This window comes from Mesoplodon densirostris, chromosome 4 (assembly GCF_025265405.1).
Source record: "Mesoplodon densirostris isolate mMesDen1 chromosome 4, mMesDen1 primary haplotype, whole genome shotgun sequence".
Taxonomy (NCBI): domain Eukaryota; kingdom Metazoa; phylum Chordata; class Mammalia; order Artiodactyla; family Ziphiidae; genus Mesoplodon; species Mesoplodon densirostris.
In genome coordinates this window covers 49,615,144-49,634,619 of record NC_082664.1, presented here as the reverse complement: position 1 = coordinate 49,634,619, position 19,476 = coordinate 49,615,144, and the positions used below count along the sequence as shown (strand labels likewise).

The window sequence follows — 19,476 nt, the reverse complement described above, 5'->3', positions numbered from 1 at the left end:
TCTTTCTTTTTACTATTTTATTTCATCTTAGGGGTAAATAATATTGGGAGAACACTCACCCATATTCATATTTAAGTAAGTTGTTCCATTTTAAGACAAAACATGAGTGATATAATGAAGTTTAGAATAGGTGGCAAGCCATCCTGCCCATTGTCTGGCTTATTTGCAAAACAGAAACAGACTCACAGACGTACAGAATGAACTTATGGTTACCAAGGGGAAGGGTAGCAGGGAGGGATAGTTAGGGAGTTTGGGATTGATATGTACACACTGCTATATTTAAAATGGATAACCAACAAGGACCTACTGTATAGCACAGGGAACTCTGATTGATATTCTGTAATTATCTAAATGGGAAAAGAATTTGAAAAAGAATAGATACATGTATATGTATAACTGAATCACTTTGCTGTACACCTGAAACTAATACAACATTGTTAATCAACTATACTCCAATGTAAAAAATAAGTTCAATAAATGTTTAAACTGAATTAATTTCGTTTAAAAATATAGAAATTTAGGGGCTTCCCTGGTGGCACAGTGGTTGAGAGTCCGCCTGCCGATGCAGGGGACACGGGTTCGCGCCCCGGTCTGGGAAGATCCCACATGCCGCGGAACAGCTAGGCCCGTGAGCCGTGGCCGCTGAACCTGCGCGTCTGGAGCCTGTGCTCCGCAATGGGAGAGGCCACAACAGTGAGAGGCCCGCGTGCCGCAAAAAAAAAAAAAAAAAAAAAAAAAAAAATATATATATATATATATATATATATATATAAATTTAAGATTTTACCATAGAAAGTTATTAATTTCTTATATTAAACCTTTGGAAATCTGCCTATTTTTTCTTCAGCGTAGCGTAGTTCAACTGTTAACTTTTGAGTTTTACTTGCTATCTATTATTTGTTGTATCACTTTGAAACACAAAATCAAAACAAATTTAAGAATACTATATTACATGTGTTTTCAAAACTTTCTTTCTGTACTCTTTTTATAGGTTATATGTAAAGTCAGATGTGCAACTGAACTTGACAAACACAAGTAAGTTTCATGAGTAGCAAGATCTATATTTTGTTTCACAGTACACTTCCCAAGGTAGAAGGGCTTTGTAGTTGAGGCTGCCTTAGCAGTTTTATAGATCAAGTAGTTAGATTAGTTTATAGGAAGTGAATTGAGTAATCCGGTCGTTCCCCTTCAGCAGTATTGCTGCAAACACCTTTTTTTGCTGCTCTGTCACTGGCCCACTTCAGATGTCAGATGTTTTAGTACTGTTTCATAGGGTCCACAAATACTCAAGATAGATTATGCTGTTTAGAGTAAGAATATATAGTACAGTTCCATGAAATAAGTAATATTTCAGTACTGATTCACCTCAAAAATGAGATTGCTAAACCTGGGAATCAGAAGACTTGGGTTTCAGACCAATTCTCCCACAAACCTGCCAGCTATGCAACTCATCTAACGTCTTGGTGCTTTGTTTCCTAAACTACTATAATCCTCTGGATGCATGGATAATTTCAAGATCCATTTTGGGTTTCAAAGTATATAATTATTATTTTTATTATTTAATCTGAAGGAATATTAAGATCTAAACTTCTCAAACTAAAATCTTTGTACTTTGCATGTATACTTAATAAAGATTGCTTGTTACAGATTACACATTACCTTCAATTTTTCCTTGTGTAAATTACTCCCAAAGGCAAACAACATTTTATGATTCCCACTATTGAAAGTGACCAAAATGGAAGATACTAGAATGGCAAATAAATTTCTAGATCATGTTAATTTGGGGTATAAATGTATTTGAACTAGGATTACTTTCATACAGGAAGCTGTTCCAGCTACTTGATACAGACAGCCACACCTTACCTGAAGAGTTTAAAAATTAGAGGTGGTCCAATTTTTCTTAGGGGGAAGTGGTTAAGCATTTTACTTCGGGAGTAGTTCTGTATGCATAGTAAGTATGCAACTTTATAAGAAGATGAGGTATTGATGTGTGTGTGAAACTCTACGTATATTGTCCCTATGTTCCTCTTTAGTCTTGTTTGAAAGAAATGTTTGCTATAGATAATCAGATGTTCATAAAACTGAACATTGTTTAAAACACATTTCCCTTACCTCTTAAAGTTAATATTAGTGATCAATTTAAATTTATATACTGTATATTAATTTTCCAAGCAAATTATAAAAACCTGATAATTCTTAGAATGGAAAGGTCAATGAAAATGTGCTCAGCAGTTACAAAAATGAAAAATTCAGGATTACTTGAATTAATGTTAAAATAGTCCAATATTATTCTTCCTGGTAGAGACAACTGAATTCAAGTCCACATGAGATTATTTTTAAATTAGTGCTTTAGAATCTCATGCCATTTTTAAATGGCTTAGATACTAATTTCATAATGGCAAAAATATCCCAAGTAACTCTGAGTAATTATTAAATTTGTATTAAATTAAATTACAAGCAGTTTAAACTGAAGGAATTATTGTACTTAAAGTAAGTACATACGAATTCAGTATTAAGTTTAATTTCTCATTAGTTTTATAAACATCTAATAAACTCATTTTTTTCTTTCAGAATTCTGTTGCATTTGGGCTTTATATTGGCAAGCCTTCTCTTTTTAGTGGTGAACTTGACTTGTGCAATGCTAGTCCACGGAGATGTCCCAGAAAATCAGTTGAAATGGACTGTGTTTGTTCGAGCATTAATTAACGATAGCCTGTTTATTCTTTGTGCCATCTCTTTAGTTAGTTACATATGCAAAATTACAAAAATGTCATCAGCAAATGTCTACCTCGAATCAAAGGTAAGTATATTTCTTAAATTTATACTTGAAAATCTAACTTCAAATCTTCATCCTATGAACCATATTTTAATGGAAATTTTATAATTCTTCAGAAAGCATTCTGAATGTCAGGTACATTTTTGAGCGTGAAAGAATGATCACAAGAAATTAAAAGGTATTCAAAACTTAGCCCTTACTAAACAATGTTTTTTTTAAAAAAAAAAAAGAAGCTCATGATGAGCATATTGTATTTTCTATGACTTATATCCTCTACACTGGAGGTTAATTAAATGATATAAACCAGAATTTATACGAATGTATCACAAATAGTCTAATATACAAAGCCATACTAACAAGATTTCATCAGTAAGGGTGACAGTATTGCCGTTAAACAAATTTACCACATCATGTCTATTTGTATTTGGGTTAGCAATGTTAAGATGTCATATTGGTAAAGGGGTGTTTATTTGTATAAAGGTTTAGAAAATGTTACTTCACCCCATAATATGAAGTCCCTATGACATTTGAAACAGCTAGTCATGTGACTAAATTTATAAATGCCTTGCTTCTCCCTTTCCTTATACTTTGGGTCAGTAAACAAAAGCCAGTGTTAACCTATTAACAGAAAACCCTGAATGTTTCTACTGTTGTTGATTGACAATGTGGTTGAGTGATGAATCAGTGTCCCAGTGTATGTATGGCATTGGATGTGGGGTGTAGATGTATGGATATTGGCTCATAGCCCATCGCAGGCTGAGTTCCTCATCTATGCTTCCAGAGTGGTGTTGGGCTCGTTGGGCTTATGCATACATACAAGCTTGCTTTAATGTGGCATCAGTGCCTATTCACTGAAGATAAACAAGATAGTGTCTTAAACGGAACAGTCTTCTGAAATATTTTTAGACTTCTATATTGTTATTATCCTTAATATAGTCCTACTAAAGTTAATTAAATGCATGGTAATTAACTTGTCCTTTAAGTTTACGTGGAGATGTTACCTTTATTTTTTAAACATATATCAGTAGAAATATAAATATAGAAATAAAAATAGAAATAGAGGAGGGAGACAGATAGACAGACAGACTTACTTTCAACCCATTAATCTCACCCAGAAAATTATTTTATTCAACTTCTAAATTTTACTTCCTAAAAGTTAAATATTTTAGCTAACTCTGGCTTCAGTTTCAGTGTTAAGAATAATACACTCACTGTTGTTGTGGTGCATAACCTTTTGGTGTAGCGACAGCATCTTTTCATAGTGTGATAACATCACCATAGAATCCATACCTCTTGTTGTCTAGTGATAAAGCATACACAGATGTGGTTGAATTTAAAGGACTTCTTTTCTGAATACCTAGCAGCTTTCTAAGTTTGGTTTTACTCATTCTGATATAGAAAATTCTCTGAATAGAGTTAATTTGCCAGTCTCAGGAGGGAAGTTCATCTGATAACTCCTCCAGAATTATTTCAAATACCTTTCCCTCTATCATATGAAAGGTATTAAATTTAAAAGGTACATGGATTCAGAATTCTCTAGGAACACTACAGAGAAACATGTTCAAATACATACCTATAAAGGTAAATATAATATGAGATATTAGATTATTTGTATTATATGTTCCATAGTTCTTGGTCTTCCTAAATTAGGTTATAAACTTCTTTATTCAAATAGTATGTCATCTTGCTTTCACCTTCTCTTTGTAAAATCACTAGGCTCATTTTTGTGTTTTGACTTCTATAACAACATATAGTCATGGCCATTTCTTTTACTCAATCAACAAATGTCTGTTGAGCATTTATATCCCCCACTTTCAAACTGACCTTGTTTCTTGCTGTCTCTCAGAGAGTTTCCTTAAAGTTCAGACTTCAGTCTGTTTTTCTCTTTATTCTTCCTTCCTTCTTCTACATATTTGGTGATAATGAGATCCTCCATGATTTGTCTCAACCAATCTTACCTACTTTATTTCTAAATGGCACACAGTATGCTTCCCTGTCTGTATATCCTTAGGCCGTTTCATCTTCCAGGAATGTTTTTCCCTCCCAGTGCTCTATTCCTGTTTGTCCTTATCTTACCCAACTTTAAAGGCATAACTCTAACGTTACCCCCACCTTTTTTTTTTTTTTTTTTTTTTTGGCGGTACGCGGGCTTCTCACTGCTGTGGCCTCTCCTGTTGCGGAGCACAGGCTCCGGACGCGCAGGCTCAGCAGCCATGGCTCACGGACCCAGCTGCTCCGCGGTATGGGTATCTTCCCGGACCGGGGCACGAACCCGTGTTCCCCTGCATCGGCAGCAGACTCTCAACCACTGTGCCACCAGGGAAACCCTACCCCTTTTTATGACCTCAATTTGGTCCCTTCTCCTCCATCTCCAGAATAAAATTTAGAAATAACTCTCTATCTGAATTCTTTTAAATTTAATTTTATACTTTTAGCAACTAGAACAATGCTGTGATTTGGGTCTTTTTCAAAGTAGCAACTCTAACTTGCGTTTTAAATATTAGTTATTGTTGGGCCTCCCTGGTGGCGCAGTGGTTGAGAGTCCGCCTGCCGATGCAGGGGATGCGGGTTCGTGCCCCGGTCTGGGAGGATCCCACATGCCGCAGAGCGGCTGGGCCCGTGAGCCATGGCCGCTGGGCCTGCGCGTCCGGAGCCTGTGCTCCGCAACGGGAGAGGCCACAACAGTGAGAGGCCCGCATACCACAAAAAAAAAAAATATTAGTTATTGTCAATTTGAATAGTTTATTTCTGCTCTTTCATTTTTTAATTTTTGTGACTTTTTTCCATATCTATGTTCTTATATAGATACTTAATTTATTATTTTGTAAACTAATAAAGGTATTAAGAGCAATATGTTTTCTCAAGTACTGCCTTGGCAGCTTTCCATAATATTGTTATATTATAGCAACATTCTTATTTAACAACAAAAAAAGAAAATTTTCTATTTGGATTCCAGCCATGTCTCAAATACTACATATTTACACATCAGTGCGAATTACACATTATCTCTACATATAGATAGATACTATCTCTACACTCCCTTTGGTGGAAAGTCTAAAATTCAGATATCTGTCCTCTTCAGGCCCCCTAACCTCCATAAGAAATTATCAGTTTTACCTTCTGCTTGATTGTCCATGCATATGAAGGTGGCCTACTAAACAATGTAGAATTTCTGTACTCCAGGTTCTTGTTAGAAAAAATTTACTATCAACTGTTAAATTCAAAGGCTTAATTGCTGGAAAAATTACCTGAAGTATGTACAGTCTGTCCATTTCCCTGTCTATTCCATATCTTCTCCTCTGCCCAATCCAGTTCATTACAGAATTGTATTCTGAGACTACATTGTACCCTGGATAGAATTGTCTTTCCCAACATATACTGTGACATTATGCTTTGGCCTACATCAAGAAATATGTATGAAATTCTTGTAAGAAACATTTACTTGTAAGAAACATCTACTGTATTATGTTCTTAAGGATATTGTCCATACAATCAATGTTCCCTAGAAAAGATCTTTTCCTCCAATTCAGTACTAGGTAAAACATTATTGATTAAATTCTTCTTTTCCCTGACTACTATGTTGTTCAGAGGCAAATATGTGACTCACCTTTATATCAATCGTAGATGACCTTATGATACTCATATTTGGTTCTGGGTCTACCTCTAGTTTCATCTCACTTTCTTACCCCCACCCCCGCACATTCCTATGTTTATTTTTTATTCTGTGTGTATCTCTGTAACTACTTCAAATTCTCTTTTGCAATGAGGGTGATATAAATTAAAAATGGGATTGGATATACTTTGGGATATGTTTATATCTCTTTTTCAGGTATATTGATTTTTTAATTAATATGAAAAGACCTTAGTGAGAGACAGTATATCATAGTGATTAAGAGCTGGAAACCTGGGATCAGAGAGATAAGGATCTAAATAAATCCCATCTTTCCTGTTCATTGGCTGTATGACATTGCACAAGTAACAGTACATCTAAGCATCACTCTCCTGATCTGTAAAATGGAAATGACAGTATTGATCTCATAAGTTGTTTGAGGGTAAAAGTAGTACCTATCTTATAAAGGTATTATAAGAATTAAATTAAAATGCATATAAAGTGTTTAGTATAATACCTTGCACTTGGGAATGCGTTAACTTACAAATGTTAACCATAATTATCCTAATGTGTACTAAGGGATGGTAATGTGGCTTCAGGAAGTTCTTGAATACCTGAAATTGTTGGCAAATTGTATCTGGAGACAGATCCTATATATGTAATCAGATTCTCAAAAGGAACAGTGTAAAAGAATAAGGATTACTGAAGAACAGGATCTCTCTTTTAAATAATTTATTGTAATTTTATTTGACTCTATTTATATCCCATCCCACATAGATTTTGTAAGGGTTGAAGTCTCTGATAGATTACATTTCATTGTTTAACTCATTTTTCTTAGAAATTTTTGGAACATGTATTGTTGAAATTATGTAATGGCCTTTTTATTTGTTTTTTTTTCTTTTTTTGATATTAGCTTTTAAGTTTTTGTCTATTGCTGACATTTCAAGTGTGTCTCATTAACTTTAAACAAAATATTATAGTTTTTTATATAAACTCTTTATAGGGTAAACAAATAGTTTATATTTATTGATATGATTGTTTGTTGGTATTGGTCCTTTTCTCCCATTAAGGTTTTTTTATTGCTGTTTGCTTTGCCTTTATTTGTATGATTTCTGTGGTATATTTGAATTTATTTACTTCTATCAGAATTATAACTTTTAACATTAAAATGCACACAATAAAATTATTTTTATTCTAATATTCCTTTCCATTTTAGAAAAAAATAAGCATATTTATAAGAATATAGGAGACATATCATTTTTAATGGAAAAAATAACTGATTGGCACAAAAAGGTGCTTAGTCCCTATAATGGCAAGTTAGAATTATCTACATGAAAGACCACTCAAAGGTGGGGTGGGAATAAAAGTTAAGCTTTCAGCCTTACATCTCTGGTCAAGGACACATACAATTTTATACCTGGATAAGAGTGTAAAAGGAATCATTATCTGACTCAAGGTCAGCTTATCTCCCTGCCCAGTTAGCCATTTACAAATAATGCATTTTCTCTCTCTCTCCCGAATGTCTAACAGTTTTAATTACTATGTAAACCTTTCTGTCCCATGTTCACTCAATCCTTGAGCCATATTAATTAATGTATTAGGATGGGAGGCATCATTAGCATCTTGCAGAAACACAATAACATTCAGCTAAACTACATTTCTGATCTTTCATGCAGACCAGCTGATCCTATAAGACTTAATGAAGGAGTGTATGGTAATTTAGGCCATAATTAAAGAAATAGGCTAAAATGCCATTAGTGTCTCACTTCCACCATCCTGAAATATGACTTCACCAGAATTTGGTGAGGATGGTGGTAAAAAAAAAATAGAGGCTGCATCATCCTCTGTAATAGGAATGATTGCCACCTTCCCAATATTCTGTTATAATTTCTCTCCTGAGTCACTGGGATTTTCTTTATCTATCTTAAGCTGTGGTACTTCTTTAATTTACTGCTTTCATTACTCCAGTTCTTATACCCCAAGCCTTATTTCCTATTCTGTTCTATTCTGTTGCTGAGCCAACCCTCCACACATTTGTCCCATTTGAAAAATCCCTGCTTACAACCCTGGGTTTATATATGTTATCTACTCCTAAGCTCAAGTAGCTTTCCCTTATACTTCTAGACTCTTTTACTAGACCAGCCAGCATTTTCAGAATTTTTTATTTTTCCATGGTCATAAGGTCTACCCACTAAAAGCCATCTATTCTGTAATGGTAGGGTCATAGGAGCCAGAGATCTAATTTCATTGTGTCTTAACACCGTGAAACTCTTTTTGAGACTGTTTTAGGCCTTATAATTATCAAAATACATTTTAAAATTTATTAATTGAGACTACCTTATTTTCTTATTTTTGATGCTTAGTTTGGCATTCTAATTTCAAAATGGAAGTAGCATTTGTGAGATGAATTCAAAAACTATGTGCAGGGTTCTACTTCTGGTATTGGCTCAGTAGCTTCCATTGGACCCAACCTTCTACAGAAAGCAAAGATAAATTCTGGACAAAATATAAAAAGCACTGAAGGCACTGGAGAGCAACCCCTTAGAAGAAGGAACCGACACTGAGTGAGTTTCCTATTTTTTACAGCTTCTAGCCTGAGGGAAAGTCCCATCCATGGGGCAGCCAAAACTTGAAGAGAAACCTGCTATTTTACTTGCTTGAAGAATCATAGGACAAAATTCAAGAAACTATTCCAGATGGAAAGTGAGTGGGAAATCTCGGGAAGAAGATAGCCAGATAGAGGAAGCTCCAAATTCTGATTTTAAACTCTGCCAAATTTTTATCTGATACCTGAACTAAGCATGTGCAGGACATACTCCAAGCAGCAGCACAGTTAAGGATAAAGAAATTGAACTGAGATTTCAGCTGCTATCCATTCATGGGAGATAGTTTGGGATTTGAGTCTAGCCAGGTTAATTATTTGCTAAAAATAAAAAAATAAAAAAAAATTAAGGGAAAAAAAGGAAAATCAATACGTTTCAGAGGACTATAACAGAATCCAGACTCTAAAACATGGCACTCACAATGTCCAAAACACAATCCAAGGTCTCTAGATATATGAAGAAACAGGAAAAATTTAACTCATACTCAAGAACAAAAAACAGAATTCAAAAAGCAATCATTGGTGGCAGTCCCCCACAGATGACCCAGATGTTGGATTTATCAGACAAAGATTTTATAATATGCTCAAGAATGTGAAGGAAAATATATTTGAATGAATGAATAAATAAGAAATCTCAGAGAAATAGAAGCTATTTTTAAAAACTACCAGAAATTTTAGAATTAAAAAATACAGTATTTAAATAGTCACTAGTTGTGCTTAGCAGCAGATTGGAGATGAAAGAAGAGTCAATGAACTTAAATCAAAAGAAATTATCCAATCTGAAGGACAGAGGATATTGGGGGTAAAGATGATAATAAAATGAACAGAGCTTCAGGGCCAAATTATGTATAATTGGAACTCCCAAAGGAAAAGAGGGAGAAAATGAGATTGGAAAAAAATATTTGAAGAAATGTGACCTAAATTTTCCAGTTTTGATGAAAGATATAAATTTATAGTTTCATGAAGCTCAACGAAGCCCAATCAGGATAAATATATAGAAAATCTTACCTAAATTCATTGTACTCAAAGTGCTTAAAATCAAAAAGAAAAAGAAAATTTTGAGAGCAAAGAAAAATGACATATACATAAGGGAACATTGATTCAAATGATCACTCACTTCTCATCAGATATAATGGAGCCAGAAAACTTGGAAACAATATCTTTGAAATGCTGAAAGAAAAATGCTGTCAACTCTGAAATCTACATCAAGTGAAAATATAAAGAATGATGAAGAAATAAAAAACATCTTCAGATAAAAGAAAACTAAGAGGGTTCATTACCAACAGACCTATACTACAAGAAATGCTAAGAAAATTCTACAGACTGATGGGAAATAAAATCAGCTTGGATTTTAGCCCTTCAGGAAGGAATGAAGAACACAAGAAATAATAAATATGTGGGTAAATATAATTTCTTAATTTCTTTAAAATAAATGTGACTGTGCAAAGCAAAAATTATAACATAATGTGAGGCTTACATATGTAGATATCATACATAATTCTCTATATAGTATATATAACAGCTATAGCACTATAGCATCAAGGACAGGGCCTATATGGTTGAAATTCTTACATTTTACATCAAGTGGTATGATATTAACTATTGCTTAGACTGTGAAAAGTTAAGGATATATATTATAATCCCTAGAGCAGTGATTCTCAAGCTTGTTGGTCTCAAGATCCCATTACACTCCTAAGAATTATTGAGGACCCCAAAGAGCTTTTGTTTATGTAGATTATATCTACCTATATATACATTTTAGAAAAAAAATTGAGAAATTTTAAAAATATTCATTTATTAATTCATTTAAAATGCCAATAATAATCCATTATATGTTAACATGAATAACATATTTTATGCTAAATAATTATATTTTCCAAAACAAAAATAAATAGCGAGAAGATTGACATTGTTATACATTTTGAAAATCTCTTTAATGTCTGACATAATAGAACACAGCTGGATTTTCATGTCTGCTTCTGCATTCAATCTGTTGTGATATGTTGTTTAGGTTGAAGTATATGAAGAAAATCCATCCTCACAAATATATGTAGTTGGAAAATGGAGGAGAATTTTAATAGCCTTTTCAGATAATTGTGGATATTCTTCTTTAATACTACACCAAAACTCTGAAGTGGAGGTTTCTTAAAGGTTAGTTGCCGTGTGGAATCTAAAATGATATTAGTGAACTTTCTGTACTCTCCATTGGTCTATCCTGCACTTTGAATGAGTTTGTAACATCATGCATTGATCATTAGAAAAGAGTGGTCACAGATCTTCAAAATGTTGATACATTTCATTAGATAGTAACCTAAATCACATTTGTTAATATCACCAGCAATCTCATCAGAAAAGTATTTAAGTTTTGGGAAGCTGCCAGTCTTACAGTGGATACAAATGCTTACAATTTTTCAAAAGTTTTGATTTTCACTTGTAAGTTCATATTTCATCATTGGCCATAAATACTGTCAGATGTTTTCTTTGACATGACAGGCTCATTTCATTTATTTTTCAAAAAATATATGCCCATTAACCAAGTCTGAATAACCATTGTTTGTCTGCCATAGTTGTCTGTTAAGTAGAAAATGGGATTTCATGAAAAAAGAGGTTAGTTCAGCTCACAAGTCAAGTAATCACATAAGTGCTTTTCCTCAAGACAACTACTATGCTTCAGGATGCAGCAGAATTTCTTTAACTGCGTGTCTTATTTCATCACACAGAATATTAAATAGACACGTACTCTAGGCTCAGTATTTAATAAATATTTTCACTGCTTCATCAATGATATTCTTTTTTTCTTTCTTTTTTTTTTTTTTTGTCTGCATTGGGTCTTCATTGCTGCGCGTGGGCTTTCTCTAGTTGCAGAGAGCAGGGTCTACTCTTTGTTGCAGTGCACAGGCTTCTCATTGCAGTGGCTTCTCCTGCTGCAGTGCACGGGATCTAGGCGCACAGGCTTCAGTAGTTGCAGCACTCGGGCTCAGTAGTTGTGGCGCACGGGCTCTAGGGTGAGCGGGCTTCAGTAGTTGTGGCTCACAGGCCTAGTTGTTCCACGGCATGTGGGATCTTCCTGGAACAGGGATCGAACCCGTATCGCCTGCACTGGCAGGTGGATTCTTAACCACTGTACCATCCAGGAAGTCCCTTCATCAAGGAGATTCTTAAGTGAAGCTTTCTTTTTTAACTGGGAGTGCATAGTAGTGAAGAATACAATACAGTTTGGTGACACTGCATTGATTTGTGCTAAGACTGAAAGTTTTACCCACCATTGCTTTTGTACCATTAGTGAGATTATCAGTACAATTGGCCCAGGATAAACAATCAGAAGAATTTTCAACACTTTGAATATTTCAGTACTACTTGTGTTTCTTCTCAGGCATTGACATAAAAGAATGCCCTCTTGGATGATTAGTTGCTACTGAATGAATATAAACAAAATGATGAATGAATTTTGAACATAAAAAAAATTATGAATATAATTGATGAATATAAACAAAATTAGTCCTTCTATATCAGATTAATATATTTGTAAGGCAAAAATACAAGTCTCTTGACAATACATTAAATCACTATGTTTTCAGCTAAATCTTTGAATCAGTGAATTTCTATCTTGGAAAATGACAATGCCATAATTTCTTTTATGGACTTTTCATCCAGCAGGCATTCAGCAATATTAACTGTACAAGGCTTTACTAGTCTCTCATCTACTATGAGTGCTTCGCCAGCCAATGCAATATAGTAATTTAACCTGTAAAATGCCTGGGTGGCTTTTTAATTTCTAGTTTGGAAAGTAATAAAAACAATTCGTGGTGTTTAAAGTGCTCACCACACCTGCATTTAAAATTTCAATTCCTTGTGCTTTATACTCTGAATGATTGGTCTCAAAATGATGCTGCAGCTTAACTTGGACATAATGTTCTGTCGCAGCAGACACAATAAGGTAAGTTATTAACGTTTATAAAACCTATTGAAAGTTAGTTTTCATTGCACTTCATTTGATAAAACAAAACAAGAAATCAGTTTCACCCAATTACTTTGATGTAGATTTCTTTCTTCATTGAACCAGAGAATTCTAACACTTTCATCTTTCTCAGCATCTTAGAGGTAAACAAAGAAGCTGTATGTAGAGAAAAATATTTTTTATTGTGACAAAATATACGTAACATAAAATTTACCATTTTAAGCATTTTTAAATGTACAGTTCAGTGGCATTAAGTACATTCACACTGTTGTGCAACCATCACCACTATCCATCTCCAGAACATCTTCATCATCCCACACTGAAACTTTGTACCAGTGAAACAGTAAGTCCCCAATCCTCAGCCAATAATCCATTCTTAAATATGAAAAAAATTATAAATTTTTTATCTTAGAGTAAAATGATTAATTTCTAAAATAGTTTAATATTAAATTAAATTTTTTTAAGTGTTTGAAAAAAATTCTTAAATATTATAAAACAAATCTGTAAATTGTACCTATTCTTGTTGTGCTGCCATGTAGATACAAGGAAAATTTTAGGATTTTAAAATAACTACTTGTTTGGTAATAATGAGGTTTTATCAGATATAGCAGGTATAACCAAAGAAAACTAACAAGAACCCAGTAAAATTACAGAGCACAAGCTGAGTTAATCTCTGAAAATGCATATATTTATACCCTAATTCTATTATATCAGGAATCTAGAAAACACAAGAACACACATGTACACAGTGTTGACACCATCACATGTCATAGAGCCACTGGGAAACTCTGCTGTGTATACAAAAGAGAATGAGAATATAATAGGCAAATAACATCTTAGTACTCTTTTTTAAAATCATTTTGATTTTGATCTTTAAGGTCCCTGGACCACACTTTAAGAACTGTTGCCCTAGAACAACCACTTAAGGCAAAAAGCAAAACAAAACAAAACAAAGAAATAGAAAAGTATAGTTAAAAGTTCAATAGATAAAATAGAGTTCTAAAAAATATTCAATTAACCCACAAGAATGCAGAAAATGATGGATAGAGGAGCAACAAATAAACAGTGTCAACAAAAAAGCACAAGAAGGGCAAACAGAAAGCAAATAGTAAAATGTAAGACCTAAATCTAAACATATCACTAATTATATTAAATGTTAATGGAGTAAACACTCCTGTTAAAATGTAGAGACTATCAAAATGAATTTCTAAAAAAACAAGACCCATCTATACTCTGGCTTCTGGAATGCCCTTTAAATAAATATAAAGACAGATATAAGTTAAAAATAATCAGATAGAAAACTAATATACTATTCATTCAGTAAGTATTAGAAGGCACTTTAATATCAGATAAAAGAGACTTCAAGACAAAGGGTATTACCAGATATAAAAAGGTAAGCAAAGAATATTACCAAATATAAAGAAGTACATTTCATCAGAAAGACATAAAAATCATAAATGTGTACATGAAGCCAAATAGTAGGAATAAAGAGGGGAAAAAAGACTTAACAAATAGTAAGAAAAAAAGGGGGGAAAATCTCTACAATCATAGTTGGAGATTTTAATGCCCCATACTCAGAAGTTGATAAAAGAAAAAAATCAGTAGACATAGAAAATCTGAACAACACTATCAACACCCCTGAGCCAACTGACTCCCAATAACTGGAGGATATACATTCCTTTCAGTTGATCATGGAAATGGCCATCAAAATAAACCATACAGTGGACCATAAGACAGGTATCAATCGAGGAATGAAAAGGACTGGAATCAAAGAATGTAGTCTGGCTACAATGCAATTAAGTATCAATAACAACATGATATCTTCTTAAAAATCCAAATATTTAGAAATTATGCAACATAATTACAAATAACCCATGGGAAAAAGAAGAAATCACAAGGGAAATTAGAAAATATTTCAAACTGAAGAATAGTGAAAAACAATATACCAATATTTGTGGGATGCAGCTAAAATAATGCTTGAAGAGAAAAATACAGCTTTAAATGCTATATTAGAAAAGGAGAAAGATATAAAATCAGTGACCTAAGGTTTTGCCTTAGAAACAACTGGGGGAAACTATGAAAAAGTTTTTTGTTTTTTATTTTTAAGTTAGCCCAAAGTAAGTAGAAGGACTGAAATAATAAAGATAAAAATAGAAATCAATGAAACAGAAAATAAACTATAGAGAAATTAAAGCCAAAAGTTAATTCTTCTAATAGATCAACAAATTTGATGTACCAAAAAAGGCAGAGTGAAAATACAAATTGCCAATACCATGAATAAAAGAGGGACAATCACAATAGATCTTATAGACATTAAAAGAAAAATGAGGAAATATTATGAGCAACTCCTTGTGGATAAATTTGACAACTTAGATGAAATGGACAAATTAAAAAAAATACAACATCACAAAATTAATTAAAGATAAAATACCAAATATAAATAGCCCCATATTTATTAAAGAAATTGAATTTGTTATCAGAAATTTCCCACAAAACTCCAAACCTAGATGGTTTCACTGGTTAATTTTATCAAATATTTAAAGAAGAAATAACACCAATAGTAAACAAACTCTTTTGAAAATAGAGGAGAAAGTAACACTTCCTAACATGTTTTATGAGAACAGCATTACTCTGATACCAAAACTTGACAAGGACATTATTAAACAAATAAAAATTATACACTAGTATCCCTTATGCTTAGAGATACAGAATCTAAGCAGCATATAAAAAGGATAATACATCATGACTAAAAAGAGTTTATCCAAGGAATGCAACATTGGTTTAACATTTGAAAATCAGTCACTGTAATTCACTACATTGAGAGAATAAAGGAGAAAAACCAAATAATCATTTGAATAGATGTAGAAAAAACATTTGACAAAATTCAGCACCATGAATTTTAAATTCATGATTTAAAATAACATGATTATTAAAAATTTAATAACATGAATAAAATTCATGATTTAAAAATAACAACAATGAAATGTTCAGCCAATAGGGAATAGAAGGAATGTTCCTCAACCTGATAAAGGAGGTCTATAAAAAACCTGCAATCAGTGTCATACTTAAAGTATTGAATGTTTTGCCCCTAAGGTTGGGAACAAAGCAAGGATGCCCACTCTCACCATTTCTATTCAATATTCTAATAAAACAAAAACAAAAAGGTATAAAATTGGAAATTAAGAAGTAAAACTGTCTCTAATTGTAGATAACATGATTGTTTATGTAAAGCATCCTAAGGAATCTACTAAACAGCTACTAGCAAATTATCAGGATACAAGGTCAAAATACAAAATTACATTGTATTTTCATATATACCAGGAGCAATCAGTTAGAAAATGAAATTCAAAAAGCAATTCTATAACATTAATAGCATAAAAAAAATACTTAGGAATAAATTTTACAAAAAACAAGCAATACCTCTATACTAAAAACTATAAAGCTGAGAAAAATTGAAAAGACATAAATCAATGAAGACCATTGTTCATGGATTAGAAGATGCAGTATTTTTAAGATGGCAATTCTCCCCAAAATGATTTATAGATTCAATGCAATCCCAATCATAACACTACCTTGAGGTTTTAAAAATAGAAATTGACAAGTTTATTCTAAAATGTATATGGAAATAAAAAGAACCCAAAATACTTAAGAAGTAGCACTTTCCAATAGAACTTTCTGCGATGATGAAAATGTTCTATATCTGCACTATTCAGTATGTGACTACTGAGCACTCGAAAGAGGGCTAGTCCGAAAGAAACCGATCTTTTAATTTAATTTAGTTTAAATGTGAATATGTAAGTACTCACATGTGGCTAATGGCTATTATATTGAACAGTGCAGAAGGTAACTCTGAAAAAGAAGAGGACTTAGACTATATGACTTTGAAACTTAGTATAAAGCTACAGTAATTAAGACAGTGTGTTACTGGCATGAAACAGATCAATGAAACAGAATAGAGAGCCTGGAAACAATCCACACTTATGTAGTCTTTGATTTTTGACAAAGAAGCTAAAGCAATTCAAAGGGAAAGGAAATCTTTTTAGCTAGTAGTGCTGGAAGAACTGGTTATCCACATGAAATAAAATGAAACTTTAGCTCCATCTCATATTATACACACACAAAAAAATTCAAAATGGATTGCAAACTTAAATATAACTGAAAAAATTCTAAAGCTTTTAAAACCAAACACAGGAAACTATCTTTACAATTTGGGTATAGGCAAAGATCTCTTAGACAGGTCATTGAAAGTAATCACAAAAGAATAAATTCATAAACTAGACTTAATTAAAATTTAAAATTTCCCATCAAAAGACAAGACTAAGAAAATGCAAAGGCAAGACACAGACTTCAAGAAAATATTTGCAATACATACATCTGATAAGGAACTCATTTCTGGCATACATAGAGACTGCCTACAACTCAAAAATTTTCAAAAAGACAACCCAATTTAAAAATGTTCAAAGATATGAACAGACTTTTCACAAAGAAGATATACAAATGGCCAATAAGCACAATATCATTAGTCATCCGGGGAAATGCAAATTAAAACCAAAACATCCACCAGCATGGCTAAAATGAAAAAGATTGACAACCCCAAATGTTGTCTAGGAATTGGAACAACTGGAACTCCCATACTTTGTTGGAAGTACATCCATTTTGGAAAAAGATCTGGCAGTCTCTTATACAGCTGAACTTATACCTACCGTATGACCCAGCAATTCCACTGTTAGGTATTTACCTAAAAGAAGTGAAAGCAGCATATGTCCAGAAAAAGATTTGAATAAGAACGTTCAGAAACAGTCCATCAACAGAAAAAATGGATAAACAAATTCTCATGTAAACAAATTCATGTAATTATACAGTGGAATTAGTGTGGCTAACTGTCCTGGTTTGCCCGGCACTGAGAAGTTTTGGGGGACGTGGGACTTTCAGTCTAAAACTAGGAAACTTTTTTTTTTTAATAGGAAACTTATGAGCAAACCAGGAGTTGGTCACCCTAATTGTCCACCTCAGTAATACAAACACCTAACTACTGGTACATCCAACAACATGGGTGAATCTCAAAACATTATGCTAAGTGAATGATACCTACACAAGGAGTTCATATCCTATGATTCCATTTATGTGAAGTTCTAGAGTAGGCAGAACTAAGTTGTGGTAAAAGACAAAAGCAGGAGAGTATTTGTGCTGGGGAGTTGGTTAATGGGGAAGGGATGTGAGGGAACATTCGGGAGTGATGGTAATGTTCTCTATTTGTATACACATTTGTCAAAACTCAATGAATGGTAAGTTGAGGTTTCTGCATGTCTGCATCTAAAAATACCTGTAAACAAATACTGAACTCTAGTTAATGATATGCATGCTGGAGTGAGGTCTAACTCTTCTTTACTTGCCAAGTGTGGAATGTCTAAAAATGTGGTATGTAGATGTCAGAGGTGGAAGAAGGGAGAATCATTCCTTGAGGATTGCTCCTGAGTGGAATTGTTTGTCATGACTTTTCAGTTTAGGAAGATTTTCTTTAACTTTTCGACACCAGTTTCCAGGTGGCTGAATCCATATCTTTTGTTTTATAATCCTGTATTTTGTGGGAAGGATCTTATTTTGTTTTCTAAATCGGTGGGCTTCTTTCTCTGTTATAGGCAGGTAATTTGACTGCAATTTTATTAATTGCTTTGATATTATTCTTTGCTCTTTTCTCATACTTTTGTAGTTTTTATAGTATTTACAAGTATAAGCAGAGTATCTCCATATTATAAGATGTATTTTTAGCAGTCACTTTATTTCTCAAAGCAGTGACTGTAAATTTACTTATGGTTATATTAAAGGACAGTAACGCTTACAGCATTCTAACTTTTCTTGCTACCTAACTTTTCTTTAATAATATAGTACTTTTAAAATGGAAACTGGATTGCTTTTAGATTAGCTTTTTATTAACAACATTTTTAGGGAGATTCACAAAAATAAAAAATCACATTGTAGAAAATTTTAGCCTTGATTAAAAAATTTAATCTTGCTAGAATTTTATTTATTTTCACACATCCTTTTTGCTATGGTAGTAGGTCAGCTCAGAGAAGGTACTCTTTTGCTATTTCAACATCTCAAGATATATTTCATCTTTTAGTTTGCTTTCTTCTCATATATGTCTAAAATGTGTTGTTCTTGTAAGGAAATCAGTTATAATAATGGTTCTCAATCCTACCAAACCCAGTGACCCCTTCTAATAACATTTTAATAACCTATTTCTATCCTGAAATTAATAGATTGTTTAACATACCTACACACATAACTTCAAATGTTCAGTGCAATTGCCCTAACTGTAATATAAAGAGGAAATAAAAGGAAAGTAATTAATAAATATTTCAGTATGTAAATTTGGGGTGATGTAGTAGTCAGATGCTTGTATCTATATATAGAAATTGTGACTGAGACAGCTATAAATGCACACTGTTACAGGTGTGTTGCTTTGGTGCTTTACATACCACAAGCATTATTGTTGTCAGTTTCATGCCTTTCTGAAATAGTTGACCATT

At 33.0% G+C, this 19,476-nt stretch overlaps 1 protein-coding gene across 1 annotated transcript in view; it reads left to right on the top strand.

Moving 5' to 3' along the window:
- The window catches only part of GPR137C (G protein-coupled receptor 137C), a 52,699-nt gene that overhangs the window by 29,337 nt on the left and 3,886 nt on the right, over nucleotides 1–19,476 (top strand). Inside the window, exons 2-3 of the mRNA XM_060098107.1 lie at nucleotides 992–1,035; nucleotides 2,572–2,800. Coding sequence (XP_059954090.1) covers nucleotides 992–1,035; nucleotides 2,572–2,800 — 273 coding nt within the window. The remainder of the gene's footprint in view (nucleotides 1–991; nucleotides 1,036–2,571; nucleotides 2,801–19,476) is intronic.